This window comes from Cyprinus carpio, chromosome B4, assembly GCF_018340385.1.
Source record: "Cyprinus carpio isolate SPL01 chromosome B4, ASM1834038v1, whole genome shotgun sequence".
Taxonomy (NCBI): domain Eukaryota; kingdom Metazoa; phylum Chordata; class Actinopteri; order Cypriniformes; family Cyprinidae; genus Cyprinus; species Cyprinus carpio.
Window position 1 is genome coordinate 15,987,650 of NC_056600.1, and position 27,162 is coordinate 16,014,811.

At 37.9% G+C, this 27,162-nt stretch overlaps 1 protein-coding gene across 2 annotated transcripts in view; it reads left to right on the plus strand.

The window, feature by feature from the left end:
* Positions 1–27,162, plus strand: part of LOC109051473 (synaptotagmin-1-like) — a 184,168-nt gene that overhangs the window by 143,422 nt on the left and 13,584 nt on the right. For both annotated transcript variants that reach the window (XM_042722207.1, XM_042722208.1), the window contains 3 exons: positions 6,008–6,196; positions 20,332–20,504; positions 24,195–24,311. In XM_042722207.1, coding sequence (XP_042578141.1) covers positions 6,034–6,196; positions 20,332–20,504; positions 24,195–24,311 — 453 coding nt within the window. In that variant the 5' untranslated portion in view covers positions 6,008–6,033. The remainder of the gene's footprint in view (positions 1–6,007; positions 6,197–20,331; positions 20,505–24,194; positions 24,312–27,162) is intronic.

Below are 27,162 nucleotides of genomic sequence, written 5' to 3' on the forward strand. Positions count from 1 at the left end.
GTAATACAGCCTATTGTAACTGTACAGTTGCCAAGCAACAAAGCAATGTTTCACAATAATACATTTAACTCAAATTACCGTATATGCAGTCCCAGGTGTGTCTATATTGCCGATTTACAGCTTTGAATGTAGCTCATCCAATTAGAGTCATAATTATCCTTTTTAAAAGGCTTTTTAACTTTAATTGGGCTTTGTATGACAGTAGAACAATACGTAATCAACTAGATGAATACTGTTACTGTACATACATACATATGTAAAAGCACCTAAATATAATTGTAGACATTTTCATGACAACTCCATGAAATGAAATCACTACCACACCATGTCATACCCAGGGCTGAGAGATTGGTACATCTGCAGGTATTACACAGAAATTACTCAAACACATAATCAAACTTGTGAAGACACATTACGCACATGTTGATTTGTCACTGAGATTCAGTGCATCAGAGAATATGAAATGTCTTTTCTGGGTTGCAAATCCACACTACCATTCCTTGATTGCATTATGCATACGCTAGTTTTTTTTTAGTTTTTTTATATGCAATAAACATGTTGCGAGACTATCGCTGGTGACAAACGGAAGTCAACTCCAGTTAAGTGGAAGTAATTGATGATTACATGCTTGATTAAGCCCTGAATTTCTACCAGAACATATAGACGACCAAGATCAAAGTCCAAAGCAAGAGGCATTCATTGTAATTCAAGGCGTGTGCTTGTGCCACTATTTTAATTTCTGCATGATGAAAGAAAGTGCAATGCCATGGGCCCAAGCATCCTCACCTGCCCTGCCCTACCACATGATAACATAACTAACGTTTATCGCCGGGGTGGTTTTGGGCCTAGGCATCACTCTAACACAATTTTAAGTTCCACAGTTCAGAAAATACACTCTGGGGCCTTCAAAAGTGAGAAACGAAGAGTCCAACCAAAGTAGAAGCAACTCAAGCACCAAATGACAACCCATCGTACACAAAAGTAATGCTTAGTGTGTCTTACTGCATGGCATAGAGCTGTAGTTTTGCTCTGGCAGCAGTGGAAGTTTCGGTGGAGGAGCGTAACCCAGTTGGGAAAATAGGGGGAATGAAGCAGGAAGCCAGGAAAGGAGGGAGAGAAGCACGGTTTGATGCGCAGAGCACCGGAGCGAGTGCAATGAAAGCCATGCTGTGCCATCTGGCAGATTGGTAATTGGGTAAGGATTTTTCACCTGCTCAGTGCCATGGCCCACACTGGGCTGGGTAAAGAGAGTATGGTGCATCCTGGAAGCACATTATGCAGTCAATGTAGTTTTTATAGTTTACTTGCAATTAAGTGGCTTTAGTTTAGGGACCAATTCTCACTATTAACTTGTTTCTTATTAGCTTGCATATTACTAGCATATTGGCAGTTTATTAGTACTTATAAAGCACATATTAGTGCCTTATTCGGTATGAGCATATTTAGATCCCTTAATCCTACCCCAAGCCTAAACTAAACAACTACCTTACTAGCTATTAAAAATCAGCTAATTAGGAGTTCATTGGGGCAAGTCATAGTTAGGTAGTTATGTAATAATGAGAATTGGTCCCCAAATTAAAGTGTGACCAGTGATTCAATCAGTAACTCAATCTAAACACTTATTCACAAATTTATGTCACACGCTTGAGGTATTTGGCCAATCACAACGCATTGGAAAGCTGGCCAATCAGTGCACACCTCACTTTTCAGACTGATGAGCTTTTAAAAACCACGCGTTTCAGAAAGGTGGGGCATAGAGGAGAAATAATAATGTACAGTATATGGAAAATAATGTGTTTTTTGAACCTTAAACTGCATAAACATTTCATTACACCAAATACACAAAAAAAATACACAATACACACATATCATGCAAACATAAAAAGATAATCAGTTTTGTGTAAGACAACTAATAAAAATGTATTAAATATGAAAAAACAGAACTATGTTTTCTGCTAATTATGTCTGTGAATAATTAGTGCTTGTTACTTTTGGACAGAATGATGTTATAATTAGAAAGTCTGCACGTATTTCCACTAGTTTATTCTGTGTTTACTGTACAGCAGGTCAGTTTTTCCACACTTGTACCAACTATTTCAGATAAGCCAGCCCCTGCAGCTGTAAAATATAGCTGCAGATTTATATATTGGCATCAAATTTTGGGGTATCTCTGGCATCTGAATGTCTATACTTGTCTAGAGTAAGTTACAAATGTATTGATGTTTTACAGTGAAAAGTCTGGCAATGCGAGGCTATAGTTAGTTGTACCAGCCCTCCCAAGGTATGATTTGTTGACCGAATGGCATCTGGAAATGAACATGCAGCCATTGTGTTAAAACTCATTTCTGAGCTGCTCTGAATGTGCAAATCATCAAACAGAGTATGTTTTCAATGAATCATTCATCTCAAAGGCACACTACACAAAATCTCCAAATTCAAGAACTGCTCCTGTCATTAGAGCTCTGAAATCTAATAGAGACCTGCAGAGACATTGTTACCATTTCATGGAGATTGTATTTTTAAAGTCTGGATGATTAACGCCTTTGCCTTTGGTATATTTTATGCAGTTTTGCTTTAAATGGCTGTTTTGTTGTTTGGATGGAGGGGGCTGCAGTCCATGTGAAATCTCCTACGAGCATGTCTCTCGCATTCCTGCTGCTTTAGCTCTTAAACGTGCAACTTACTTTTGTCTGTGTGATACAAATAGTAATGGTCTAATGGACATTCTTGCACAGCCTCAACCCGTTTGAGAGTAATTATGACTTTTTGTGTAGGTCTATAATGGACTTCTATGACTCACCATGTGAAGCAGTTTAGCTTCGCAGGTGCGCGTCAATGCTATTCATACGTGCAGCATACACACACACACACAAAAGCACACAAACTCTGACCCCCCCCACCACCACCCCCACCACCACCACCACCATCACCACCCCCACATCTTCTTCTACCTTCCCAAAGTTCAGCTTGGCTGCCAGCTCAACTGCCACCCACTTCATATCACAAGAGTGACACGCCGCTCCAAAAAAACACAAAGCACCTTTCGACTGTCAGCAGAAGCTCCTGTCAAGCTTTGTGATCCAGAAACCTTCATATACAAGGAACAGATCCACCCAACCAACGTTCTAAAAAAAAAAAAAAAAAAAAAAAAATCTCTTATATGCTTCAAGGACAATTTTTGCAATGTGAAACTGAGAAATGCTAGTTATTGTACCCGTAGCATACCTTATGTTAACCAGACTAGCCCAGACTTGACATGTAGTTTTTTAAAGGACCAGTGCCTGATCAATTGTCTGTCTTAGACACATGGCAACTAGATACCATCTTCAAAAATCCTATAATAACTGATTTTGAACTGAATTGAGATGTGTAACCAAAACTAGCCATGGCTAGTGAGTGCCACAGCTGTTGAATCTTGTGCTCTTCACACCCTATTGTGTCAGCAGACCACACAGCTGCTGCTGTGTACATATGTAAACACTTCCCCATAGAGTCTGCAGCTTGGTTAGGGTGTGGAAAAGTCATTAGCATCAGTTTGCAGCCAGCAGCACACAGGCTTGACCAGCTGTTGGTCAATATCTTAATTCCTTATAAAAAAAAAAAAAGTACTGGGGATATAACACTGTACATTGATGGTGCCTACTGTTAGTGCTATGGTACTTTAATTTATACTGAGGTGGAGGATATCCTTGTGATTTTGTGTGTGTGTGTGTGTGTGTGAGTGTGAGAGAGAGAGAGATCTGCCCTACTTTTTTTTTAACCTACACTACCTTCATTATAGTACATTATAGATGTTTAATTAATATCCATTTTAGAAGTGTTCACTACCATTCGAAAGTTTTAGAGCAGCAAGATGTTTTTATGTTTTTAACAGAAGTCTCTTCTGCTCACTAATGCTGCATTTATTTGATCCAAAATATAGCAAAACAGTAATGTTGTGATTTTTACACTTTAAAATAACTGTTTTCTATTTAAATATACTGTTAAATGCATTTATATGAAAAAAATATATATATATTCCTTTGTTGGCCAAGCTGAATTTTTAGCATCATTACTCCAGTCTTATCACATGAATCTTCGGATATCATTCTGATATGATGATTTGCTGCTCAAGAAACATTTATTATTATTGTTAATGTTGAAAACAGTTGTGTATGCATTCAGCAAGGATCCATTGAATTGATCGAAAGTTACAGTAAAGGCTTAATTTATGTTACAAAATTATTCTATTTCAGCTAAAAGCTGTTTTTAACCGTCTGTTCATCAAAGAGTCCTGAAAAAAAGATGTGTACTTAACTGTTTTATTCCACACCAGCTTTGGTTACACATCTCAATTGTTCAAAATCAGTTTCTATAGGAATTTTGTAGTTGGTTATATAGTTGTTACAGTATGTGTCTAAGACAGAAAACTGATCAGGCACTTCCAGTAAGAGAATAAATATTTCTTAAAGTATCTTTGAACCAGCTAAACTTCTAATTTACACCTGATTTGTCAGACAAAACTCCAAGCACCCTATTTTCTGAAATATTTCAGTTTGCCCTTCTCTAGTTTGCCCTTCAAACTTTCTCAAACTACTCTCTCAATCTACAAGAAACCCGCCACACACTCCATATAACCTGTAGGCCATCAGTCCTGCTGTCACCATAGCAACATGAGCACAGCGATGACAACCTGTCCAACACAACAGCTCCAACGGTTTCATAGTATTTCCAGCCAGTCACCTGCAGAGAAAGGAGGAGAGCCGTCCCACCCAATAGAAAGTCTAATTAAACTTACTGCAAGTTTATTCTGACTCCTTGCAACTTTGAGGTTTCATACCTGCCACATTCATTCCATCTATTCGTATTCCATCTGAGTGATTGACAATGGCAGTAATTACAGAGTAGGTACAATGGCAGTGACACCGACTGTGCAGGAGTGGGCGGATCTTGCGTGTCCTGTGGATAGAAGAGAACAAGACTCACAGTCTGCTTGCTGTTCATCAGCACATACTACGACTTCCTGTGGGCCTTCAGTACCTCCTGGGGTCATGTCGGTACTGGCGAGAGAGATACGACACTGACTGCACATGAACTGGGGAGGCAGAGAGAGTCTGTAGGCAAGCGAGTGAGTAAATGAACAGAGGACTGAGTAAACGCAAGCGAGAGATTAGGAAGGATGGATGGGAGGATGTTTAAACAGCTAAACACACCTCACAGTGTGTTCGTTCAGTGCATGCTGCAGTCGAGGCTTCCCGATGAAATCACACCTCATTCTCCACCTTCCTCTCACACACTGGAGTTTTCATCTTTCTCATTCTCACTCATCTCTCACTTCCTGACCTGTTATCTGCTTCTCTCTATATCCCCCATTAATGGTGTTGTGAATGAGTCTTTTAAGTGAACGACTTAAACTTTTATTTAAAAAAGTATTTTATTGTTTGAACAAGCTAAGTGAATAAATATGCCTCTTCATTGAAAAAGTCATCGTTCTGAGTCTCGAGACTCACTGAATGAGAGAATTTTGTTAATTAACGAACAGAATGAACTGGAAACCTGTTGTTTGTGAATAAGAATCTTCCAACCAATAATGACTAAACAAAAAAGGTCATGATGTCCATTCAGTTCCACATATGAGTCTTTGTATCAAGGATTGGCTGTTAGCTTCAGCAGTGAAATGCGAAATCAGTTGAGTGAATAATTCAGTGACTCACTTACAACACTCATTGGAGCCACCTACATGTGTATTGAGGTACCCTACAAAAACTTTCACTGGAACAAATCTGAATTAGCTGTTGTTTAACAGAATCAAAAGATTCAAATCAGTGGAATGAATCAAAATTCCCACTATTTTTCTGTAGTTGTCCAACGTAAATTTATTAGGCCATATTTGTAGGCACTCACAAATCATACAGTATACATTAACTAACAGACAATGATATTGGAAGAATTGTGAATTTGCACCTGACATTTCCTTATGAATGTTCCAGATAATATGAGTAACCCTCTTTTGTCTTTCCTTGGTTAGCTTCTGCCTGGCTGCCACATCCAGTGATGAATCGAAGGGAGGCTCGGGTGGGGAACCCTGCACCTAGTGCTGCGCCTGAGGTATCGGGCAACAGCACAGAGGCAGCAGGACCCGGTCCCCGTGACACCAAAGATGAGATGTTCTCCAAAGTCAAAGACAAGTTCATGAATGAACTGCACAAAATCCCACGTGAGTGAATTTTTTTTAACACGACACTCAGTGGTCTTCACTTTATTACATTTCCTGTTTGCATAATTTTGAAACCCTGAATGGCATTGATTGAGCTCCAGCATTGACAGTTAATGGCAAGAACTGTCAGATCCATTTTTGATTATTTTGTTTCCATTTTTTAACTTCCATTGTTCACCCAGTGCTGAAAAATAATGAGCTTGAGAAACAGGCGGCAACCAAACATGTTCCTTCTCTTTCTAATTGTAAATAGGCGAGTAAATGAGTTTTATTATTTGTGTGCTTTCGTTTGCCCTGTGCTTCGGTCTGCAACACACTGCAGCTCTCACTGTGAAGCATGGAGCTAAATGCATGCATCTAACCACTATCCAATTCACTGTACACTCATTCATGTTTTCAAGTTAACACTGAAACATCTGCAGCTGTTTGTGTGTGGGTGTTTCTTCAGCTAGGTGCTTTTATGTCCAAGGGATTGTTATATTATTATTATTATTATTATTAATATTAATATTATAATTATCATTAGATACTGGTGTAACAGTCTATATGAAACTCTAAATTTAAAAGAAACTCCATAAAGTTTGGCAAACTAATGAACAAATTGTGCTAATATGCAGCTAATTTCTAATGCAGCATTTTAACCAAAATAAAGCCTCATAAATAGCTGATTTGAGATATTTTTTTCTAAGCTGTAACGAATGAGAAGCACTCAATGAGCTCAAGAAGTTTAACATTGAAATGTTGCTAAGCTAATTTCTCAATACCTTTATACGCAAGTTTTTTTTTCCACAATTGATTCCAACCCACCATAGTATTGAGCTAAAGTTTACTCATGTATGTAGCAGAGGTGAAGGCCGAATTACATTTAGGATGTCATGCCTGACGTGACACCATTGGCGACCTGAGAAAGATCTGAGTCCTTTTCTACACCTATGGTACCTTACTATAGGTGTCTGGTCATTTTGCCCATCTCTCTATCTCTCATACTCAATTTCACACATGCAACTTCACTCTCACTCTCACTCTCACTCTCACTCACACTCTCACACACATACACTTTCACTTCCACCCTTGCTTTCGCACTTGGAGACACATTCACCACATTAATTATCACTTTGCTTTCCTGCAGACAACTGTAAAATAAAGGGTTGCCGCATTTGACTCAGACAGATATGCCCCTTCTGAGATCCAGCCAGAAAAACACACTCCATTACAGTGGCTTAAATTACTGTTTTAGCCGCCTCCCTCCATCACACACATGTCTCTGTGCCAACCAGTGCCTGGGCTGATGAGTGCTTTGGGAGAAGGGTGCTGTATTGAGCGGGGCAGCCAGGAACCCTGACGGACCTGCATTAGTGATGAATGGGCGAGTCCAGATGCAGAATACTTGAGCTTTTCTCGGCCAATATAATCCAGTGCATTGAATGTGTGCAGGTGCTGTCTGTAAAAGTAAGACGCATGGACCTGTCACGATCTGCTGTCTAGCACGGCAAAAACAGAGGAACACAGACAGATGCTGCGTAGTGATGATAAAGATTTACTTCACTCTAACCCTTCTGCCTTTCTGTCATGGCGCTATGTAGGCAAAACATAAAGATGAATACTGTTTGACATCTATTTCCATGCCAGAACTGAGTGCTTCTCTGGCACTTTAGGCTCTTTAAAAAGACTTTCTGAAAACATACTTTTCCCTCTTTAGTGTAATTTGTTTACTAACAGTTTACTTCCCTGGAAACGCATGCATCATAAAAACATTCTTGTCACTTTTTTCCAAAATGAATGAACATTTCCACCACTATCATTTCTAACACGTCAAATAATGTATTGAGTTTCATAGCATATGATATATATATATATATATATATATATATATATATATATATATATATATATATATATATATATATAAATCATTTGTGAGAAGGCAATTTTTGATAAAATCAGTTTCGTGTTCAGACTTTATCGAGATAAATTCAGATTTATTTATTTATTTATTCATTCATTCATTCATGATAGTTACTGACTGCTTACTGGTTTACTCTGTTTAGATAAATAGAATAAAAATGCAGTAAAAAGCAATAAAATTACATTTGAATTTATGTAACAAAAATAAATCAGTTTTAATAAAAATCCATCCTTAGGTACATAAAATGCTCAAAGGAAAAAAAATCACCCAATTACTCCTGGGTACTTCAGACCGAGGGGAAATGTAAATGAACAGGCAATCTGTGTTCATAGCGATTTGCACAGTCTCAGATGGTGACACATATTCAAAAGGGTTTATCAATAACCTGTGATTACTAACGTTCCCTCAACTGTTACGGTCACACAACATCACATCCGTTCTACGGCGCCCATCACAAACGGTCCTGCGTGTAGAATCACTCAGACAGGTAGCTCTCAGGACGCCACACTTGCTTTGTCACGGCTCTCTTCGAGAGCCTTCCCCTCAAGCCTTGAGGCCAGTTAACAGGTTCAGCAGTTTGAACCCGACCATTTTGGCTCGGAAAGGTCTCTGCACCACTATGGTTACACATCTTGGTTGACTCAGAGCAACAAAAGAAAATGACTGTTACACAACAGCTCTGATTATTCTCCAAACGCTCTGCTGCTCAAGCTCAAGGCATCTGTTTTGTCGATGATAATTAACCTCGCCGCTCAGAGACATTTTGAGACATTATTCAGCTTTGCCACAATTACTATGAATAATGAACACACTCTGTCCAGCCTCTGAAACACTCTTGCACACTGGGTACCCTGATCCCCGACACAATGCCCCTTGATCTCTGCAAATTTCTGATGTTCTATCAAACACCACAATCAATGTTCATTTCATTCTTGTTAAAATGCAAACTTAACTGGGAATATGCTTTGAACGTTAACTAAAAATTAATGGGGTCAAATTTTATAAATTGCCATTATGGCAAGAAATCTACATCCATTTGCATTTTAATTGAATGACAACTATGAAAAAATTGTGATTTGTCACATTGTTGTACACTCATTGGCTCTGTTTCAAACCCTAGTGAGCTGCCTGGCTGTCTACCATCTGTATAGGCAGCTATATCGTAAATCTTATTAGTGTCTACATTAAAATGACCTTTTAGACAGCAGCTCACGAGGGACTCTAAGAAAGTAGAGATTGTGAAAGGACCCCAAGTCAGGTTTCATGGTCACCTGACCCAATATTTTGTCTACTAAATGACACTGATATTTTTAAAATGAACATTTCTCTTTATTTTGCAGTAAATGAAGTAAATATTGGATGAAAGTTTTTAATTAAATGAAACCGTTTTCTAGTTACTTTTTAAAGATGTGTTTAGGGATGCACGATATTGGATTTTTGTCGATATCCGATATGCCGATATTTTTCAACTCATTTTGGCCGATACCAATATCCTATATTTCCATTTGTTTGGAAACAACAAGTCTCCCCTGTGTGGAAATTATAAACAATTTTTTTTATTATTTTTTATTATTTTTAATTTTGGTTAGTTTTTAACAAGAACATATTTGTTGGAATTAAATAAACAATAATGAAGTTCTTTTATAATGACGGTACATTGAAGTTTTGAAATCAACTACATATCAATTACTGCATTTTTTTCTTCTTCTTCTTCAGAAAGATACAGAGGTAACCTTAACATTTTATTTTAACATTTAACATTTGTAGATGGTCTAAAACAAAAGAGTTGTAAAAATTCAGAAAATCTTTTAGAGCTCATAATTCACTCATAAGAATTTAATCATCGTTCAGGCAAAAGTTTGCTTCAAGAATGACCACACTGCTGACGTGATCTAATTGCTAGCTCACACTGAGCACATGTGAGTTATTCATCTTATCGGTAAGACAAAATTGGCATAATTTCTCATATCAGGCCAATGCCGATATTTACATTTAAAGCCATTATTGGCCAATTCTGATATCGGTCTGATAATGTCGTGCATCCCTAGATGTGTTTTTGTACTAAATGAAAAAGTTATTTTTTAAATAAACATTTCCCTCAATTCATAGCAGTGCATTATGAAACTGAGCATACAGTACATCAAGAGTTAAATCTCTACATCAAGACATTTACATTGCATTAATTCATTTTGCTATTACTTCAAATGTATACATTTTATCAGTGTATTTCCTGGGAACTTATGACCTTGGCTGCTATTTTGTCATGTTCTACTAGTCCAGCTACAGAAATGCCAAAACATGGCAAGTTGTGAGTCCTCCATGTATGTTTGTGAAGTGTGATGTGTATCAGTTGTTTAGCAGGTTTGTGTTGTTTGCCAGTGTGTAGAAAGCTTCAGTCATAGTCAGCAACAGGAGGCGAACTGGAGCAGAGTGCCAAACACATCATCAGCCAAAAGCCTGACAGATGGAACAGCTAGCCCTCCCATTCTGATGACCTTTGACCTAATCCTATCTCCCTCTCTTCCCCTTCCCCTGCTGCCCCTAAGACCGCCCCAGAGGACGTCTGAAAGTTACCAGGCCTGTCAACCCTGCTCCCTTGAAACTGAATTATGCAAACAAACAAAAATAAAACCCCAGCCCTCTCTGTCTGCCTGCTTCACATTATAAAGCCGTTTGGAGAAAGAGTTAATCTCATTTAAAACGAGTTAAAACTGCATTACAGTAGTAAACAAACATATGAGAAAAGACAAATTTTTCCCTGCAGTGTAGAAGCTGCTTCTTTAAAAAATTTATAATATATAAAGCTACAAGACATTAAGAACATTCATAATATTACAAAAGATTTATATTTCAAATAAATGCAGTTCTTTTGAGCTTTCTATTCATCAAAGAATCCTGGCATTAATAATCCAACATTAATAATAAGAAATGTTTCATGAGCAGCAAATCACCATATTAGAATGCTGTCTGAAGCACTACAGTATATGACAAATAGAAAACAGTTATGTATTTATATTCATATATATATATTATTACAGTATATATATATATATATATATATATATATATATATATATATATATATATATATATACTGTAATAATATTTCACTATATTACTAAATCAAATAATTGAAGCTTCACAACTTTTGAATAGTAGTGTGCAATTTGATACAGTGTGACAAAACCCAGCAATGTACCATTACATCACTACACCATGTAGTTTATTTTTCAAGAGTTGAGCTAATATCTTGCTACTGAAATATGTAGTGAAGTTTTCTTTCATTTACTTGTTCCCCATCTCACAAAACACATTATCTTGACAAATGGGATGACAGACGTCCAATTAGCAGTCAACAGATGAGATCGGACAAATGAGGGTTTTGGTTTGTTTGTTGTCCCTCATAGCTGTCGTCCCTGATATTTTCAGCACCATAATCAATGATATGATCAGTTTTCAGTCAGAGTCTCATCATTGGTGTCACTCACCGTCCAAGCGCTTCGTACATCACAGACCAAACAACAGCACCGTCTGTAATAACAAAAGATATGATCTGATCTGGATGCTGTTGACAGAGGATATGAGAGGGTGGATATTAATCTGCTTGCAATATCACGTGATCACATCTTTCTTTTCCCCTTCAAATATTTTCTTTTATGAGTCTCGTGGTTTGTTTGGGAAGGACATTAAGCGATATGACATGCCTGTGTTCAATGATACAAAAACTTGAGAAGTTTCTCTTTAATCCAATATTCTGCTTTTTAGAGAAATTTAACTCTGTCTCCACAACTTTTTGGACTTTGTTTTGCAAAGAAAAAAAGCCTCTGCCAACTCTGCCAATAAACAAAATAATAATAATAATAGTAAATTGCAGTCTGTAATCCTAAAATGGTTAGCAGCCACTGCTTTTTAGAATTCAGTTTCGAATACTAGGTGAATATTACATCACAATTAATATTCATGAGCCAGGCTCCATTTTCAGATTGTTCCTTTGCCCCTGAAACTTTACTAAATGGATATTGAAATTACCGCCCATCTGCTGGACTGTAACATAACCACAAGGCATGATAAATCACTTCCAAGTAATTTTCCTTAACGCAGAGAGTATCTTTGGAAGTGCAACAGGGTTGTCTTTCTCTCATGCTGTATAACATGCTCTAGTACCAGGGTTAATTGACCAACAGCATGCTGTCAAAACACATTAGTTTGGGTTGCCAGTGTGTGGTGTATTACACCGATGGATCATTTTCCCCCGCTTGGCTCGTGCGCTCACTAGTGCTCACAATCATGGCGCACTCTCAATCAAATCACGCCTGTTAAGACATTGAGTTTCTCATCCCGGTTTGGCATGTTAACAAGTGTGAGAGTGGGTAACTCGGCCCTGCGGCATGCCGCCTGGGGATAGATCATGTTACTGTTAGCTTCACGTTAGCAGGCAACACAACCTCGCTGGTCAGAGACGCTCACATTACATTCTGATCAGACAAACAGTAGGATAATGAGCCCTTGGCTGCCCGAAGAGAATCGCAGCATGGTGCCACTACTGCTGACGACCAGTTTACTCTTACTATAAACTGACTATTTATCAATATAATATTTTTATTGCTTGACGCATGAATGTCATGAAAACATGTATAGGTTACACTACATTTCAACTTACAGTCAGAAATGAAAAAAAAAAAAGAATAAAGTAAAATCATAATAATATATGTACAGTAGAAATTATATTTTACATAAAGATAATTAAGCCTTTTTGTGGACCTTTACTTTTTAAAAATTATTAATTTAATTGTATTTGTATATAATAACTAAGACATTTTTCTTTCAAATATGTCACTGATATTTATTTATAATCTAAAAAAATAAAAAACTAAACAAAAAAAAAAAACATAAATAATAAACCACTTAAACAATAAAACAATAAAGAGAAAATTATAATAATATGATAATATAATTAACATGTTTTGCATTGCAATGATAAATGTGTATTGGGTTTGATGGAAAGGTACTTTATTTTCATAAAAATGATGGCACAGTGCAAAAAATAAATAAATAAAAAATAATGAAATAGGCTTCCACTTTTTTGTCCATTTTCATTTTTTTCTTTCAGTTGAAATATGAAATGGAAATGTTTTTGACAGGTTTCGTGAGATTCACCCTGTTGCTTTGCATAAGCATTTTTTTTCTTATGTGGGTGTTGTGAAAATTAATTTGCATATTTAAAAATCTTAATATCCCTCGTTGCAGATTAGGTACTTCAGCAAATTTTGAAATAATTGTGTTCATTAAAAGTTTTGAATGAGTCAAACTCATAGTGAGAATTCAGTCATATACAGAATAAAGTACAATCATGCACATGCAATAAAGTACAGTACATGCATATTCAGAGCCAATCCTCTCTATACGCAAAGTACGAAAGCACACGAAACACCAGGGGGCCCCCTTGCTCTCAAAGATTATTCAATTTTAGTTTTGTTTTTAAAATTGGCCAGCGGTTATGAAAACCGCTTATGTCATTTCTTTTAATGCGGTGCGCTGTCGCCCTTTCTATGTAAAAATCAGTCAAATCATGTAATGTGAATGCCATACAGTGTCTTATTCGAGACCAAAAAAAAAACGAGCGTACCGAGCTGCGGAAAAGACACTGTTTCTCAAGTGCTTTCCGTGAGCGTGATTCGAGACGGACACAGTTTTGTGTAGGGCCCCCAGAAGTCTAGGATCGGCACTGTGCATATTTATGATGTTTTTATGAGTCATAGTTATAAAAATGTGGTACCCAAACTATTGCAGTCCTGCACTGCAAGCAAGTGATAAGATTCTTTTGTTAATGTAAGATGCCAGTCTCAGAGTCATTATTGTCTTGATTCACTGGCATGGCTTCCTAAAGCAGCTTGGTAAGATTTTTGTGTGAGCCTAGTCTGATAAGTCTGATGCTGTATTCTTTTGTCAAGGAAAAGGTGGAGAGCGAATGAGTGCGCTCAAGATCTTATTCACACACTCGATTGGATTGGGTCGAGCCAGAAGGACTCTCACGTCCTTGAAAGCAAAAGCGAGATGGCAGACTTTCTTTGGCATCCACCTCCAGTTGTGGCATTGTTCTAAGCTGTATCTGGCTTTGAATTGTGCACCACAGCAGTGCTGGATTTAAATAATGTTCCTCTCTGATTGGCTGTGCAGTCACACGGTCCAGCTACTAAACCTCATTTTGTGCTCCTTGTCGAGAGTTTGTGTGTGCATGTGGATGGCGGAACGAGAGATAGCTGCTTGAAGTTGAAGAGCACATGCTTGCTCCGCAATCCCAAAGGACAATAGACACTTACACAATTGAGTTAATTAGAAAATGTTTCTATTGCTTTCTGGGTCTCGGGTTCTTTTAATTAAGAAACACAAAAGTGTCTTTCAGAGTAAGACTTTGCTCGATGAAGAAGATAAGCACTCTGCTTTATTGCATTGGACGGTGCAACATTAGACTTATTTGCATCTATTAGTGCACAATTCAGTTTCACTTCTAAACAACAAAGCTTGATATAATAAGTATTTTTTTCTCTCTACCATGATAAAAGTAATCTAATTGCTACCACTGACTGTGTGATTAAAAATACAGCTAATGTACTCATACTAGTCAATTTACTCAGACTCAAGCTGCGCTTGTTGTATTAAACATAATTTTTTCATAAGTTTTCATTATAAAAGTGTCAGAATTGCTCAGTGTCCACAGTTGCACTAAATGGTTCTCATCATCGACCTTTACAGACCTTTAATATGAGCTCGCCCTTGTCGTGCGAGATTGTGGCTCATCACAGAATCCCGTACCCCTTGGACCCAAGAAGTTTTTAATCTGTGTCTCGTTATGACAGTATCTGTTTCTAGAGAATCAAAATTTCCAATTTCATGTTAGACATGTTTAATTTTATGGTTTATAGCTTCAGTTACAACATATAATGCTTTAAAATGGCCTATTTACAGAGCTAAGAAGACATTCATCTTAGAATTTCGGTAACACTTTAGTGTAGGGACCAATTCTAACAATTAACTAGTTGCTTATTGGCATGCCTATTATTAACATATTGACTGTTTATAAGTACTTATAAAGCACATATTCTGCATGACCATATTCTACATCCCTAATCCTACCCATTACCTTAACTTAACAACTACCTTACTAACTGTTAATAAACAGCAAATTAGGGGTTTATTGAGGCAGAAGTCATAGTTAATGGTTTGTTAATGTCAAGAATAAGACCTTAAAATTAAGTGTGACTAGAATTTCAACTACAAATTTCAATTACAGTGCATTCAGGCTATCAATTTTTACCTATCATGTGTTCCCGGGGAATCGAACCCCCAACTTTGCGCTTGTTAACGCAATGCTCTACCACTTGAGCTACAGGAGCACTTTAAATGGAAAACTGCATTACTGTGCCCATTCTTGCTGTTTTAAAGTCAAATTAATTTTTTTTTTAATGCATTTGATGATTTTTAATTAGCTTAAAAGTGATAGTTTATCATTAATTCACTATATCACAATGTCACCATGGTCATGCAACATTATACTGACTCATCTCAGCAATAAAGACTTGAGGACTGACAATTTTCCCAAGCTTGAGGTCTGATTTCACACGGCGTTCAATTGCACATTTCAAAGTACAATGTTTAATGAATCCTAGCTATATAATCTTGCATGACACAGCTGTCAAGGCACGTCTAAAAATGATAGTACTCCAGGAAAACTGATGGAGCACTTGCTGGTCTAAGCCCAGGACGGCTCAATGCTGTGTGCAGTTTGAGTCCCATGTGGCAGGGTTTGCTTTAGAGGAGGCATAGAGATGAAAGGGGCTATTATTCCCCCAGCGGGCTGATATTCAGGCCAGTGGTGGAGAAAAAAGTGAGTGCCAGAGAGTAGGTTTTAACAGGTATGAATCAGGGGTCTGATGCTAGACAAGCTTCAGGAGCAATTATGGTCTAAGCTGCCAGCTTTCAAAGAAGACGCAGGGCAACTGACCAATAAGAGTGGCCTTTAAGATGGCTGACAGATTCTCCTCTGTTTGAAAAGAGTTGAAATGACAGGGCTTTGGAAAAAGCTTTTTAAAAAGCCTGGTGAGAGGTTTTTTTTCTTTTTTTCATTTTTCTTTTCATGTCTAATACCATGCTAAAATGCTATGCTAAACGAGCAAAACACATTTACTCAGCTATTCAAGATATTCAATCAATCAAATTTTAATGTCAACAGGAAACGCTATTCACAAACCATTTTCTTGGATAGTCTGGTGTAAACAGGATTTAAAAATTATAAATGTTATGTATTTGTAATATATTTCCTAAAGCATTTAAGAGAAATGCACTATGGGTCCCTGTTAATTGCTCTTAATTTTGAATGAACCATCTGGGAACGTACTGTATGTCTATGCATACCATTTGATTATTGTATTTTTTATTTTATTTTTTTTATTTTTTTATAAATGGATGTAGTCCAGTGAAGGGTGTGCTAAAGAAAGAAAAACAGAGGAAAAAGTGGAGGATTGTAACCTCTATTACCCCACAGCCAATTCGAGGCCGTGGGCTGATGATCCCAAAGTTACTTTAGACTATCACTCACTGTTTTTCCTCAGAGGAGAGTGCTTATCGATTTTGTCAACAGCCAATTGATTTTTCTTTCTCTCTTTCTCTCTCACTCTTTATCTTCCCCTTTTACTCTCCCTTTGGATCTTGCTGTGGGAAATGTGTCCTGTGGTAGCAAGTCTAACCCTCCTGGGAGACAAAGATGCTAGCATTTATTAAAATTTTTCTCTACTGCCAATTCAAATATAAAGTCCTCACACAATGATAAGAGAAACAAAAGATGTTTCAAACTGAGGATGTTTAGGGGAAAATAGGCTGTCATGATATATTGGATATAGTCTACATTTCTTTTTAAATATATAATTGATAAATCTCACCAAAAATGTGTCCAGATCACATTTTACTGGAATTTCAAAGAAAAACGCAGAGTACAAGATGTCTTCCATGCACTGGAGCCTGACATTATTTATACAGTCCTTGACTCTGCATTGTCCCAGAGCAAATCAAGCACATTCAAATCTGGAGTGGAAAAATCTGCTTCTTTTCTGGAGAAATCTGCTTCCCTGAAAGTTGCCATTCGGTTGCCAGGTGTTTGTTGTGTTGTGCGCAAAAGCCGTAATTACTGTATGAGTGTCTGAGTGCAGAATTCTTCCACCACATCTGTCTACCAATTATTCCCAGCAAATGTTGGTTCGGGGAGGAAGCTTCTCTCGCTTCTCGGAAACTGACATTTTCGTATCTGGTGCTCGTGCTCTGTTGACGCATGCAGTTTTAGTCCTGCTGTATAGAGGCGTTGCTCTTTCTCTTGGCAGCAGGCTGTTAATCTTGTCGAAAAGCTGAGGAGCTCGATTGTCCTCCCCTGACAGCGCTCGCTGGAGTTTGGAGCTGTATTTATAAAGTCATAACCAGAAGAGGAAATACTATTTTCAGTTATTCTAGCACGAAGTCCATCACTATGCTGCATGGATGTAAATTGCTCACAATATTTTCAAAACGAGTTTCTGGAGGCCAGGCAATTTGGTCAGTGTACATAAATTCTTGTTTAAGTTCAAACCTCATTAAACAACATACTTTTTGGAGTATTTTCATTCCGTTTATTTAGTTCCACACTGTCCTTGACAATCAAACAAATCTGGCGCTGAGCGTGATTGCTTTAACAATGTCAAGCTCAAAATGTCTTCCAAGAGTGATCAAATGGCAAGTTGTGAATGCCAACAGCTCTGTTTTTCAACTAAATTGGCTGATTACTCTCACTAGAGTATTGCAACATCTCTCTGAGTGAAGATCGTTAATCCTGTGCGACCGGCAGACATGAAGGTCTCCGGCAATTGATCAAAGTGTGTCAACCAACAGACTGAAACTTTTCGGCATTTTCACTTCTCGCCTGTTGCGTTTCCTCATTGCTCCAGGAATATATTGAACCGTAAAGAACATGGCTATTTGAAATAATGAAAGCTTGTTTGGTGGCCATCTTGATAACACCTATTTGAATACCACTTTTATTGCCTTGAATGGAGAGAGTTTAATAAATTAATAGTTATCTTCTGAAAATATTTCTTTATAAACCTAGACTACTTTTCTTGGTTCTGTGAAACCAAAAATGAGGAACTTAACAGAACGTTCAGACTACTCTTTTCCAGTGAAAGTAATGTTTTAAAGGCAGATTTTTATAGCAAATTAAAATTTGGTCTGTTCGTCTCAAAAACCATCACATAGCCTCAAATTTTTTTAAAATGTAATATGCTAAATGACAATGCAATATGTAAAATGGCAATGTATTTCTGTGTTTAAATTTACATTTTCCCATACCATATGTGCAATATTTAGTGCAAAATGAAAATGTAATCATATAATTTACATTTGACATTTTCTATACTAGTTTTAATATGTAAAATAAAAACATATTTTAACGCTTTATAAGTTGCAAAATTAAAATAAAATTGTTTTAGCCAAATTGATTAGATATGTTTAACATGTCCAAGCAAAAACTGTAGCAAAATTATAATTTAAATGCCATTTTTCCTAAATGCATTTAGACTTTCATTATGATACAGTGTGATGATTGAAACAAAATACAGTCTGAACTAGAAAATGTTGATTTAAATGTCTTTTATTTTTCTTAAATGCATTGTCACTTACACTTAAGATGTTTAAATTGCATTTTCATTAAATACCCTGCAATCAGTGTAGACTAGTTAATGTGGATTTGAAAATGCATTCCGAGCCGATCTATAGGTGCGTTCGACTTCATGCAGCACTGCGCAGACCGATCACAATCTGACTTGAAGCAGTGGATGCCGGTTAGAAATTTTGTCCAACTAGAGACAGTGCTGACGCCACATGACTGTCACGTGTGGCATCGAAGTACCGTGAGAGTGTTTCGACGAGCAGCTGGCTGACTCAGCCGGCGCAGTTTCACAAGCGCGACCACAGGATCGCTGATGACGACACAGCTGTTTCACAATTGGCCAGATTCACCATATGAAAACTATCACGTGTGTTTTAGGTTTATTCTAACCTTTTCAGTTCCAATAATGTCCACAAGTCTGTGTTTTTAGAATGGTAAAAGCTTTTTTACTGTAGTCGCACTGTTGTATTGAGTTTATCATGCATAACTGATAAAAGCATATATACCTCCACCTTATTAGTATTTAAATAGTATATGAGTATGTTGAACTTTATTCTTGAAAAGATGGCGCTGTATTAAGCAGTATGTAAAAAATGTTTCTGTTGTTCATGAAAACGTTTCTGAAACATCTGTGTATTTGACAAATGTTGCATTTAATTCATCTGTGATGAAGTATGCAAACACCGCTTAAGTGTCACTAACAGGAGCAGAAAGTGTCTGGCTTGACGTGTCTGTTTTCAACTACGCCCCCGACTGCAAGCAGCTACTCTTGTTGATCACCTCCTGTAGCTGTGCTTCAAGTCGAACGCACCTATTATATCGAGGCAGGGCTCGGCAACAAGATGCACAATAGGTCAATATTCCCTGATTAACCAAACGCTTTTCACCTGCCTCAACATCTCACTGTTTACGCTCTGAAAGTGCAGCATTCAATTTGCACAGACTTACCATCACGCAGAGAGCACACGATCATGCAGGATATAAATTTTTATACTTTATAAGATCTCACAGCTGGATCTGATTAAGTTTGCAAGGTTTGCAAAATTAAATGTTTATTAGGCATTCAAAGATTTGTTTAAACAATATAAATGTGTATTTGCTAAATGCTGATGGTAAACGAGAAAGTATTATGTTTGCCTTTCTATTACTAATAATATAAAAGCAGTCATTATAATACTTTTGTATACATTCCTTTGTTTAACATTCTATCTGATTATAAGACTGACTTATTTCCCTTTAGAAAGAACTGTTAAACTGTGAAGGCAAACAATAAAGAGGGTGAATGTATGTGCTGTGCTTAGCCAGGTGTTGCCGTTCTCAGCGCAGTCAAAATAAAAGTCTGGCACACAGTCTAAATGAAATTCCCGAACACATCAGCCAAACAGGAAAAACTTATCGGCCAATGCCAATATTTAAAAAATGTCAAATATCGGCCGATATATCGGCCTTGGAAAGATATCGGTTGACCACTAATGTAGTGCATGATTTATAAATGTAGCATATAAGTGCATCGAGTTTTCTTGTTTGTTTTTGTCTGCACAGTGCCATCATGGGCCATCGTCGCCATTGCGTTTGTTGCTATTGTACTAGTTGTATCCTGCTGCTTCTGCATTTGCAAAAAGTGGATATTCAAGAAGAAGAACAAGAAAAAGGGCAAAGACAAGGGCAAGAATGCCATCAACATGAAGGACGTCACTGATGGTATCAAAACCGAGGTAAAAATATTTTTTTACTGCTGTTGGAATGGCCTTGTACTTTAGTCTTCAGAAGTTGCATGAAATATTTATTTACTCAAGTATTATTGTATTAATGCACGATGCCAATTAAGTATGTTCATAAGACAACTCTAGATGGAGTCATCTGTTGATGATGTTGTTTCACAGCTGACTTTAATTGCAGGACTGCAAACCTGGGCATGTTAACGGTTCATTAAAGTATTGAGTTTTTCTGTTTTTCTTGCATTTAGCTTAATTCACTTTGTAGTGCTGCATATGGTTAACTGTGCTATGAAGTGGTATCAACCCAGAGAAATGACAGTAGATAATGAAAACAATAGGAGAAAAACATTAATGCAGCTCGCTTTTTCCCACACACCCACAAATTATATGGAACACTGGCAGTTTAACCCTAGTTAGCATGCTAATTGCATTAACATGCTCGCAATAGTACACTTCTAACAGAATAATTGACAAAGTCAGCTTAATTCACGGTGTAAGGACACTGGCTTTGAGACCATGCCAAGACCACTCAGATCCCAAATTAGAGACATTGATTTTCGAGCACAAAGCACAGTGAAGAGGAACAGACACAGACAATTAACAGCACTCTTTAAAAAACCCAGTGTGCATTTCTAGAATGTCACAGTTTATCAGCATCAAACCAAATCTGAACGGATATACAGTAGCTGCTATATGATGTTTACCCACCAGCATTGTGTATTAGTACTTTCAAAATAGAAATAAGAAATGGCTACAGCCATTGAAATCCATATAATCAATATTTTGCAACACAACTCTTCTGAATAAAACAAACCAGGCTAAGAGGTTTGACTGCTCTCCCAACTGGACCAAGCTGGTTAGGCTGGTCTTATTAAAAGTTTTAGAAGGTCTGGGTCACTGGAAGACCAGATAAAGAGCATTTTGGCCAGGATAGGAGACCAACATAACAACTTAGGCTAATTTAACCTGATGTTTTAGCAGGGAAACACCCATGTATAGATTGTAATACTTGCGCTAATTGGCTAAATATGAGAGATTAATGAATCGTCAATCATATTTAGCAAATTATCACAGACATTAAGAACGATATACAACAATCAGAGCGATATGCCAGAGTACAATGCCCTGCACAACATACATCTTTGTTGTATTGTCAGCAGAAGGAGCTTTGAGCTTCTCAGCAGTCATTTCTCCTGGTGTGCCCAGACTCATGTGGTCGCCTTTGTGTGTGGTTGTTTTAATTTGTGTCTCTTCCTTCCATGTCCTCCTTATCTATGTTTTGTCTGATGACTTTGCGGGATTGCCACTGGCGGTAGGTTCCAAATTGCTGTTGGATCTTCTATAGCCTGCTGCAATGATTTTTAATAGCCTCTTGACAACAGGTTTACTCTAGTAGAGTAAAATATATGTAGCTATGCATACAGTACATGTATATCTACAATATATATGTGTGTAAGTCTACATATACACATATATATGAAGAGAGAAAATGCATTTGGGTAGGCTTTAGCAAGGTTGAACCACATTGATTTCTTCTTGTCATTTGAAGTAGAAAACAGACAATGATAACTTCTCCAGTAAAAAGGAGACTGCCAAAGTATGCACTACTTAACTACTAGTGATACATTCGGCTTGTTTGACTGCCCTTGGCCAAATTATCAGTACTAATCTGGTCCACTAGAACTTAAAATTGAAAAATGTCCTGGAGAAGAACAGCGCCCACCTCATTAGCAGGACAAATTTGTTGAAGATGCAGTTTTCAGACATGATGACCGGACTGATCTTTAATTGGCTGACATGTTTTTGAAACATAATCTTTTCCAGTTAGATGGAAAGGGTATTAATAAAGGACACTCACAGCTGCATTCAATTGTTACCATCTACTTTTAATCATTTTACACTTCCAAAAAGACTCATTTATAGGAATAGCTTAGCCAAAACAGAAAATCCTGTCTTCATTTAATCAACCTCATGTTGTTCAAAAGCTCTGTGACTCTTCTGGAAACATAAAAGGAGAAGTATAGCAGAATGTCCTCGATGCTCTTTTCCACACATTAAAAGTTAATGTTGAATACATTTGTTAAGCAAGATTTAAAATAATGATTTTTAGTGATTAATGACTTAATATTTCATCACAATGCTATCATATGACTTGAACTATAGTGCCTGAGTCGACAACTATTATGGTGTTCAGTTTTTGGGCTTGTGCAAGCCTTAAATTCCTATGTGTTTTCATTATGTGGAAAAGAGCAGCTCACATATCCAGCTAAACATTTTATTTTGCATTCTGCTGGACAAATAAATGAATACGGGTTTGGAACAACGACAACATGAGGATGTATAAATGATCTCTGGGTAAACAATGCCTTTAAATACACCACACGACTTAACAAGCACCCCAAAGAGGTTGTTGAATTGAAGCGCACAAGTGTTTGTGAAAAATAGACTGGTCCTCATAAGAGGACAAGACAGCCAAGAAATCAATTTTGTTCAGCCTTTTTCTTTCACACTTGTAACCCAACAACTAATAAGAGAGGCCCTATACACATTACGACCCCCCCCACAAACACCTTCTGCTGGCATGATGCTTACAGCTTCCATGAGTGTGGTGGTTATCACCAATAACTAAGGGTCATGACAATGCCACTGTGTGTGGAAGATCACGTCACAGAGAATGAGGGTCACTATACAAGCACTCTTCTTGAGAACGTGAATGCCCTGCATGCTTTACCGATAAACAAGACTGCCCTTTCGGAAGGCAACTATTTCACAGTGAATGAACTGAAAGCTGAGTTTGCCTCGACAATCGCATGCTTTCCAGTGACTACAAACCTCCCTCGACATCCCCTTAACACTGGTCTTAAACTAAGGCTAGCTAGGGAGCTAATGCCACACCATTCACAACATTTCCCCACTGATTTGTTGATGCCAGAGATTGTTCTGCCTGAAATAACATAAAGGACAACATATTGTACGATGTATTTCTCAAGAACATCTGTCTGCTCATCTTGCCTTGGGTTGGGCGGTATGACCAGTAATTGTACAAGTAACTTTATATCACGGTACCGGTACATATAAAATGACATGTTTGATGTTGCTGTTTTATGTATGTATGTATTTATTTAGTTATTTATTTATGACCGATTTTGTCAGTGTCATACGTTAATTATTAGGAAGATTTTCATAACAAATGATTATTTGTCTGACAACTGTGCAGAAACAGCTTTTCAGAATCTAACATGGGGTGGGCTTAAATATGTAATAATATAATATAATTTAATATTATATACCACTGACTGAAAGTTCTAGGCCTTTGTAAAACAGCTAGATACAGTACCATATGCGCAGTCGATACGTTATCATACCACCCAGCCCTAGCCTTGCCCTTCCCACCAACCTAGATTGCTTGCACTCATTCAGTTCATCTTCTTGCAACTCTTTTCACAACTTTTCACAATAGCAGACCGTAGGAGAGAAGGGGGTTCACAGCCCAAGTCTAGTGCATCACTGAGCATGTCATGGTCTTAATCGCTGTGGTGTTTTAGTGCTTGCTCCCCCCCTAATAGAGGTGCGGTTGAAGAGCAGGCTGGTCCAGGGCTGGCCCGGCGCTCTGGCGAGGGCAATCGGGCAGCGCCAGCGTTGGGCCGACAGGACTGACTGTTAGTGGGTGTCTCCTTCAGGCCTTGAGATGAGGATGATGCGGAAACAGGGCTGACGGATACAGAGAAAGAGGTGGAGCCTAAGGAAGAAGAGAAACTTGGCAAATTACAGTACTCCTTGGATTACAATTTCACAGAGAATACGGTAAGGAGCTGTCTCCGAATCACCGTCACTGTGTGTGGTGTTTAGTGAAGTCTTCTTCGTAAGTACAGCATGTCTGTCCATCCAATTGTAACCAGCTCAACAAATAACACCCATTTCTTCAAGTTATTCAGCGTGTCACTCTTACATAATAGAATGCTCACTGTAAACCGTGTTTAAAAAATACTTACTGAAAATGTGAAGATAGAGTACACGTTGACAACATAATTCGCTTTTCAGAGTCTTTTTTATAGTCATGTGCTCTATTATTAAGTGCTATCTATGAAAGCCAGAAGAATTCAGAGTTAGCACTTAGAAAAGAATGCCCATCATCCTGTAAACTCACCAAATGCCGTGAATGTCAAGGGCACATCACAGTAGTTAGATTCGAGTTTGAACTGGCTTTCTTCCACGCTGACTGAATGAGGATGCTGGCTTGTCTTCAACTCTGAGGCTAAGCCGAAATTCATTGGCCGCCTCTTACAAGCAGTTAAGCTTGAAAGCCGAGTGACTTCCAGAATGGATGCACTTCCTTTTGCCAGATCCTGGGTGACAGATAATTGAAGCTGTGCATAGTCTCATGCAGAGACAGAGCAAAAAAAGCTACAAACCTAAAAAAGCCAGATTATCCGCCATCACACGCGCACAAATTACTGCTTTTATAAGCACAGCCACCCCAGGAGCCTTTTCATTGTATGCCAGCAATGTATGTGTAGTTAGATGACAAAATGACTGCAAATGAGTGGTAATGCTTTCAATTTATGGCATAACAAAGTTTTAAGAACAAGAATCAGATGTTTAAGATACTGCATTTGTTCTATTATTTTGCCGTGTAGCAAAAATATTTCAAATAGCTAGTTACGTTGACTGAAGTCTTCATTGGAAGTATAAGAATGTGAGGATAAAATATAGCATTAACACAAATGAGCAAATTCACTAAACAGTTGTGCCATTTTGTGCACGGTATTTTTGCATAAAAACCTACGTCATATTCACTAACCACATGCCACCAAGTTTTACCGCTAAAGTGCTAAAATAGCGCTGTAACATAGGATTAACATCAGTGGAAAGATAAAACATTGCAGATAGCATGTGCAGATAAATGAAAGCAGGAGATGCAAAAAAGCAGGAGATGCAAAGAAATGCACATCAGCCTGACCCAGATTCAACCCATAGACCCACTCGCTCTCATAGACATGCATGGCTTCATGCCGGCAGGAAATCTACATGCTTCTTTCCCGTCTGGCTTTAAATCACGCTGAGTATCGCTTCAGGGAGACTCGGAGGTCTGGGAGATTTTTCTGTGACTCTTGCCCTTTCCAAAAGGGAAAGGTTCCAGGGAGCTCAACTAAACTCTGGGTTTGTTTAAAGGTAATATGGACCTTTCCAACCCTGCTGAGCAAGCCAGAGGGTAAAAATAGAAAAGTACAAAACACGGCAGTCACAAAGCCACAAGACACAATATCTCAGAATCCAGGGCGGCTCCTCAGGGAGACAGAGAGGCAGGGTGCAGATAAGGGCGATAATATTAATGAGGATAGAAAAAGAGGTGTGGATTGAACTGTGAATCCATACACGTTCACTGAGGTGAATCATTGCAATCGTGGCCTGTTTTCTTACACCTTCCAGGTATTTTAAGAACAGAACCCCCTCGCTGTTTATGTCGAATCAAACCCCTCTTAGAAAACAGTTTTCTCTGAAAGCTATTGCAGCAGTAATTTAAGATGACAGCTCAAAGCCTTCAGATGAGAGATTGTGAGCACTGCACCCACTGAGGTGAAGTCATATGGCTGAATCTTCCTCCAGCATGTCCTGCATCAGTCTGATTCTTCAAACTGTGTAGCCTGCAGAGCGATTGAAGGTTATTATGGCCAAAGTCTCATTAGGATCAGATAGTCTTTCGCCCCCCATCTATGTCCAAAACAACCAGAGACAGATCCACCCTGACTCATACTGCTACTGTCGTCCACAACTATTCAATCTAACTCACAGCTAGGAGCTACATACAAAAGACTTCTCATTTAAACTAAAAGATGGCATCGGCTTGTGTATCGCAAACTTCCAGTGAGACTGACAGCGATGCCACTGACAGATATGTTGCATAATTTGGGCTAAATGTGCAGTCACATTTGCAAAATTTTGCAAGCACAAATGGTGCATTGTCTGTTGTCAGAAGTATGGCGATGTGTGAAGAACAGCTCACACAGAAGTCACTTTCAAACCAAACAGCTTTCTTCTGCTCAACGCTGCAAATTTAAGTGAACAACTTGAACCTGTTACAAAATGACTTTATTTCACCCACCAAAATTCAGCAAACAATGACAACTGCAACTTAAGGTCAACATGATATCAACAATACTCTGTTAACCGTAAGTCTGATGCCATGTGTCATTGTTTTTAGATTACAAAAACAAACAAAAAATGGTGCTAATATACATTTAGGCTAACTGAGACTTGTCATAGCATTTAAATATCGTTGCTCTTTTGGTGATTTTGATTGCTTCCATTGTCCTCATTTGTAAGTAAAAAAAAATCATGATTTTAACTTTTATCTCCATACCAAAATCTCAGTTGGCCAGACAGTGATTCATCATTTCTGAATCAATAAATTATTAGTGTCTGGAACACAGTGAGTCCAGAGACTGTAGTGTATACTGTGAGTTTTTAAAAGCTTAGCTTTAATCAGTGCTATAATTAAATTAAGTAGTATAGATAGTATTCTCAGTTGTAACAGAGTGGGGGCTTGGAACTGGAAACATTATTAGACACGTCACAACTTAATAAGTATATTGTGCACACCGACCTTTTTATACAAAGCAACTTAGAGTGCATTCCGGGTATTTTATTGGTTTGC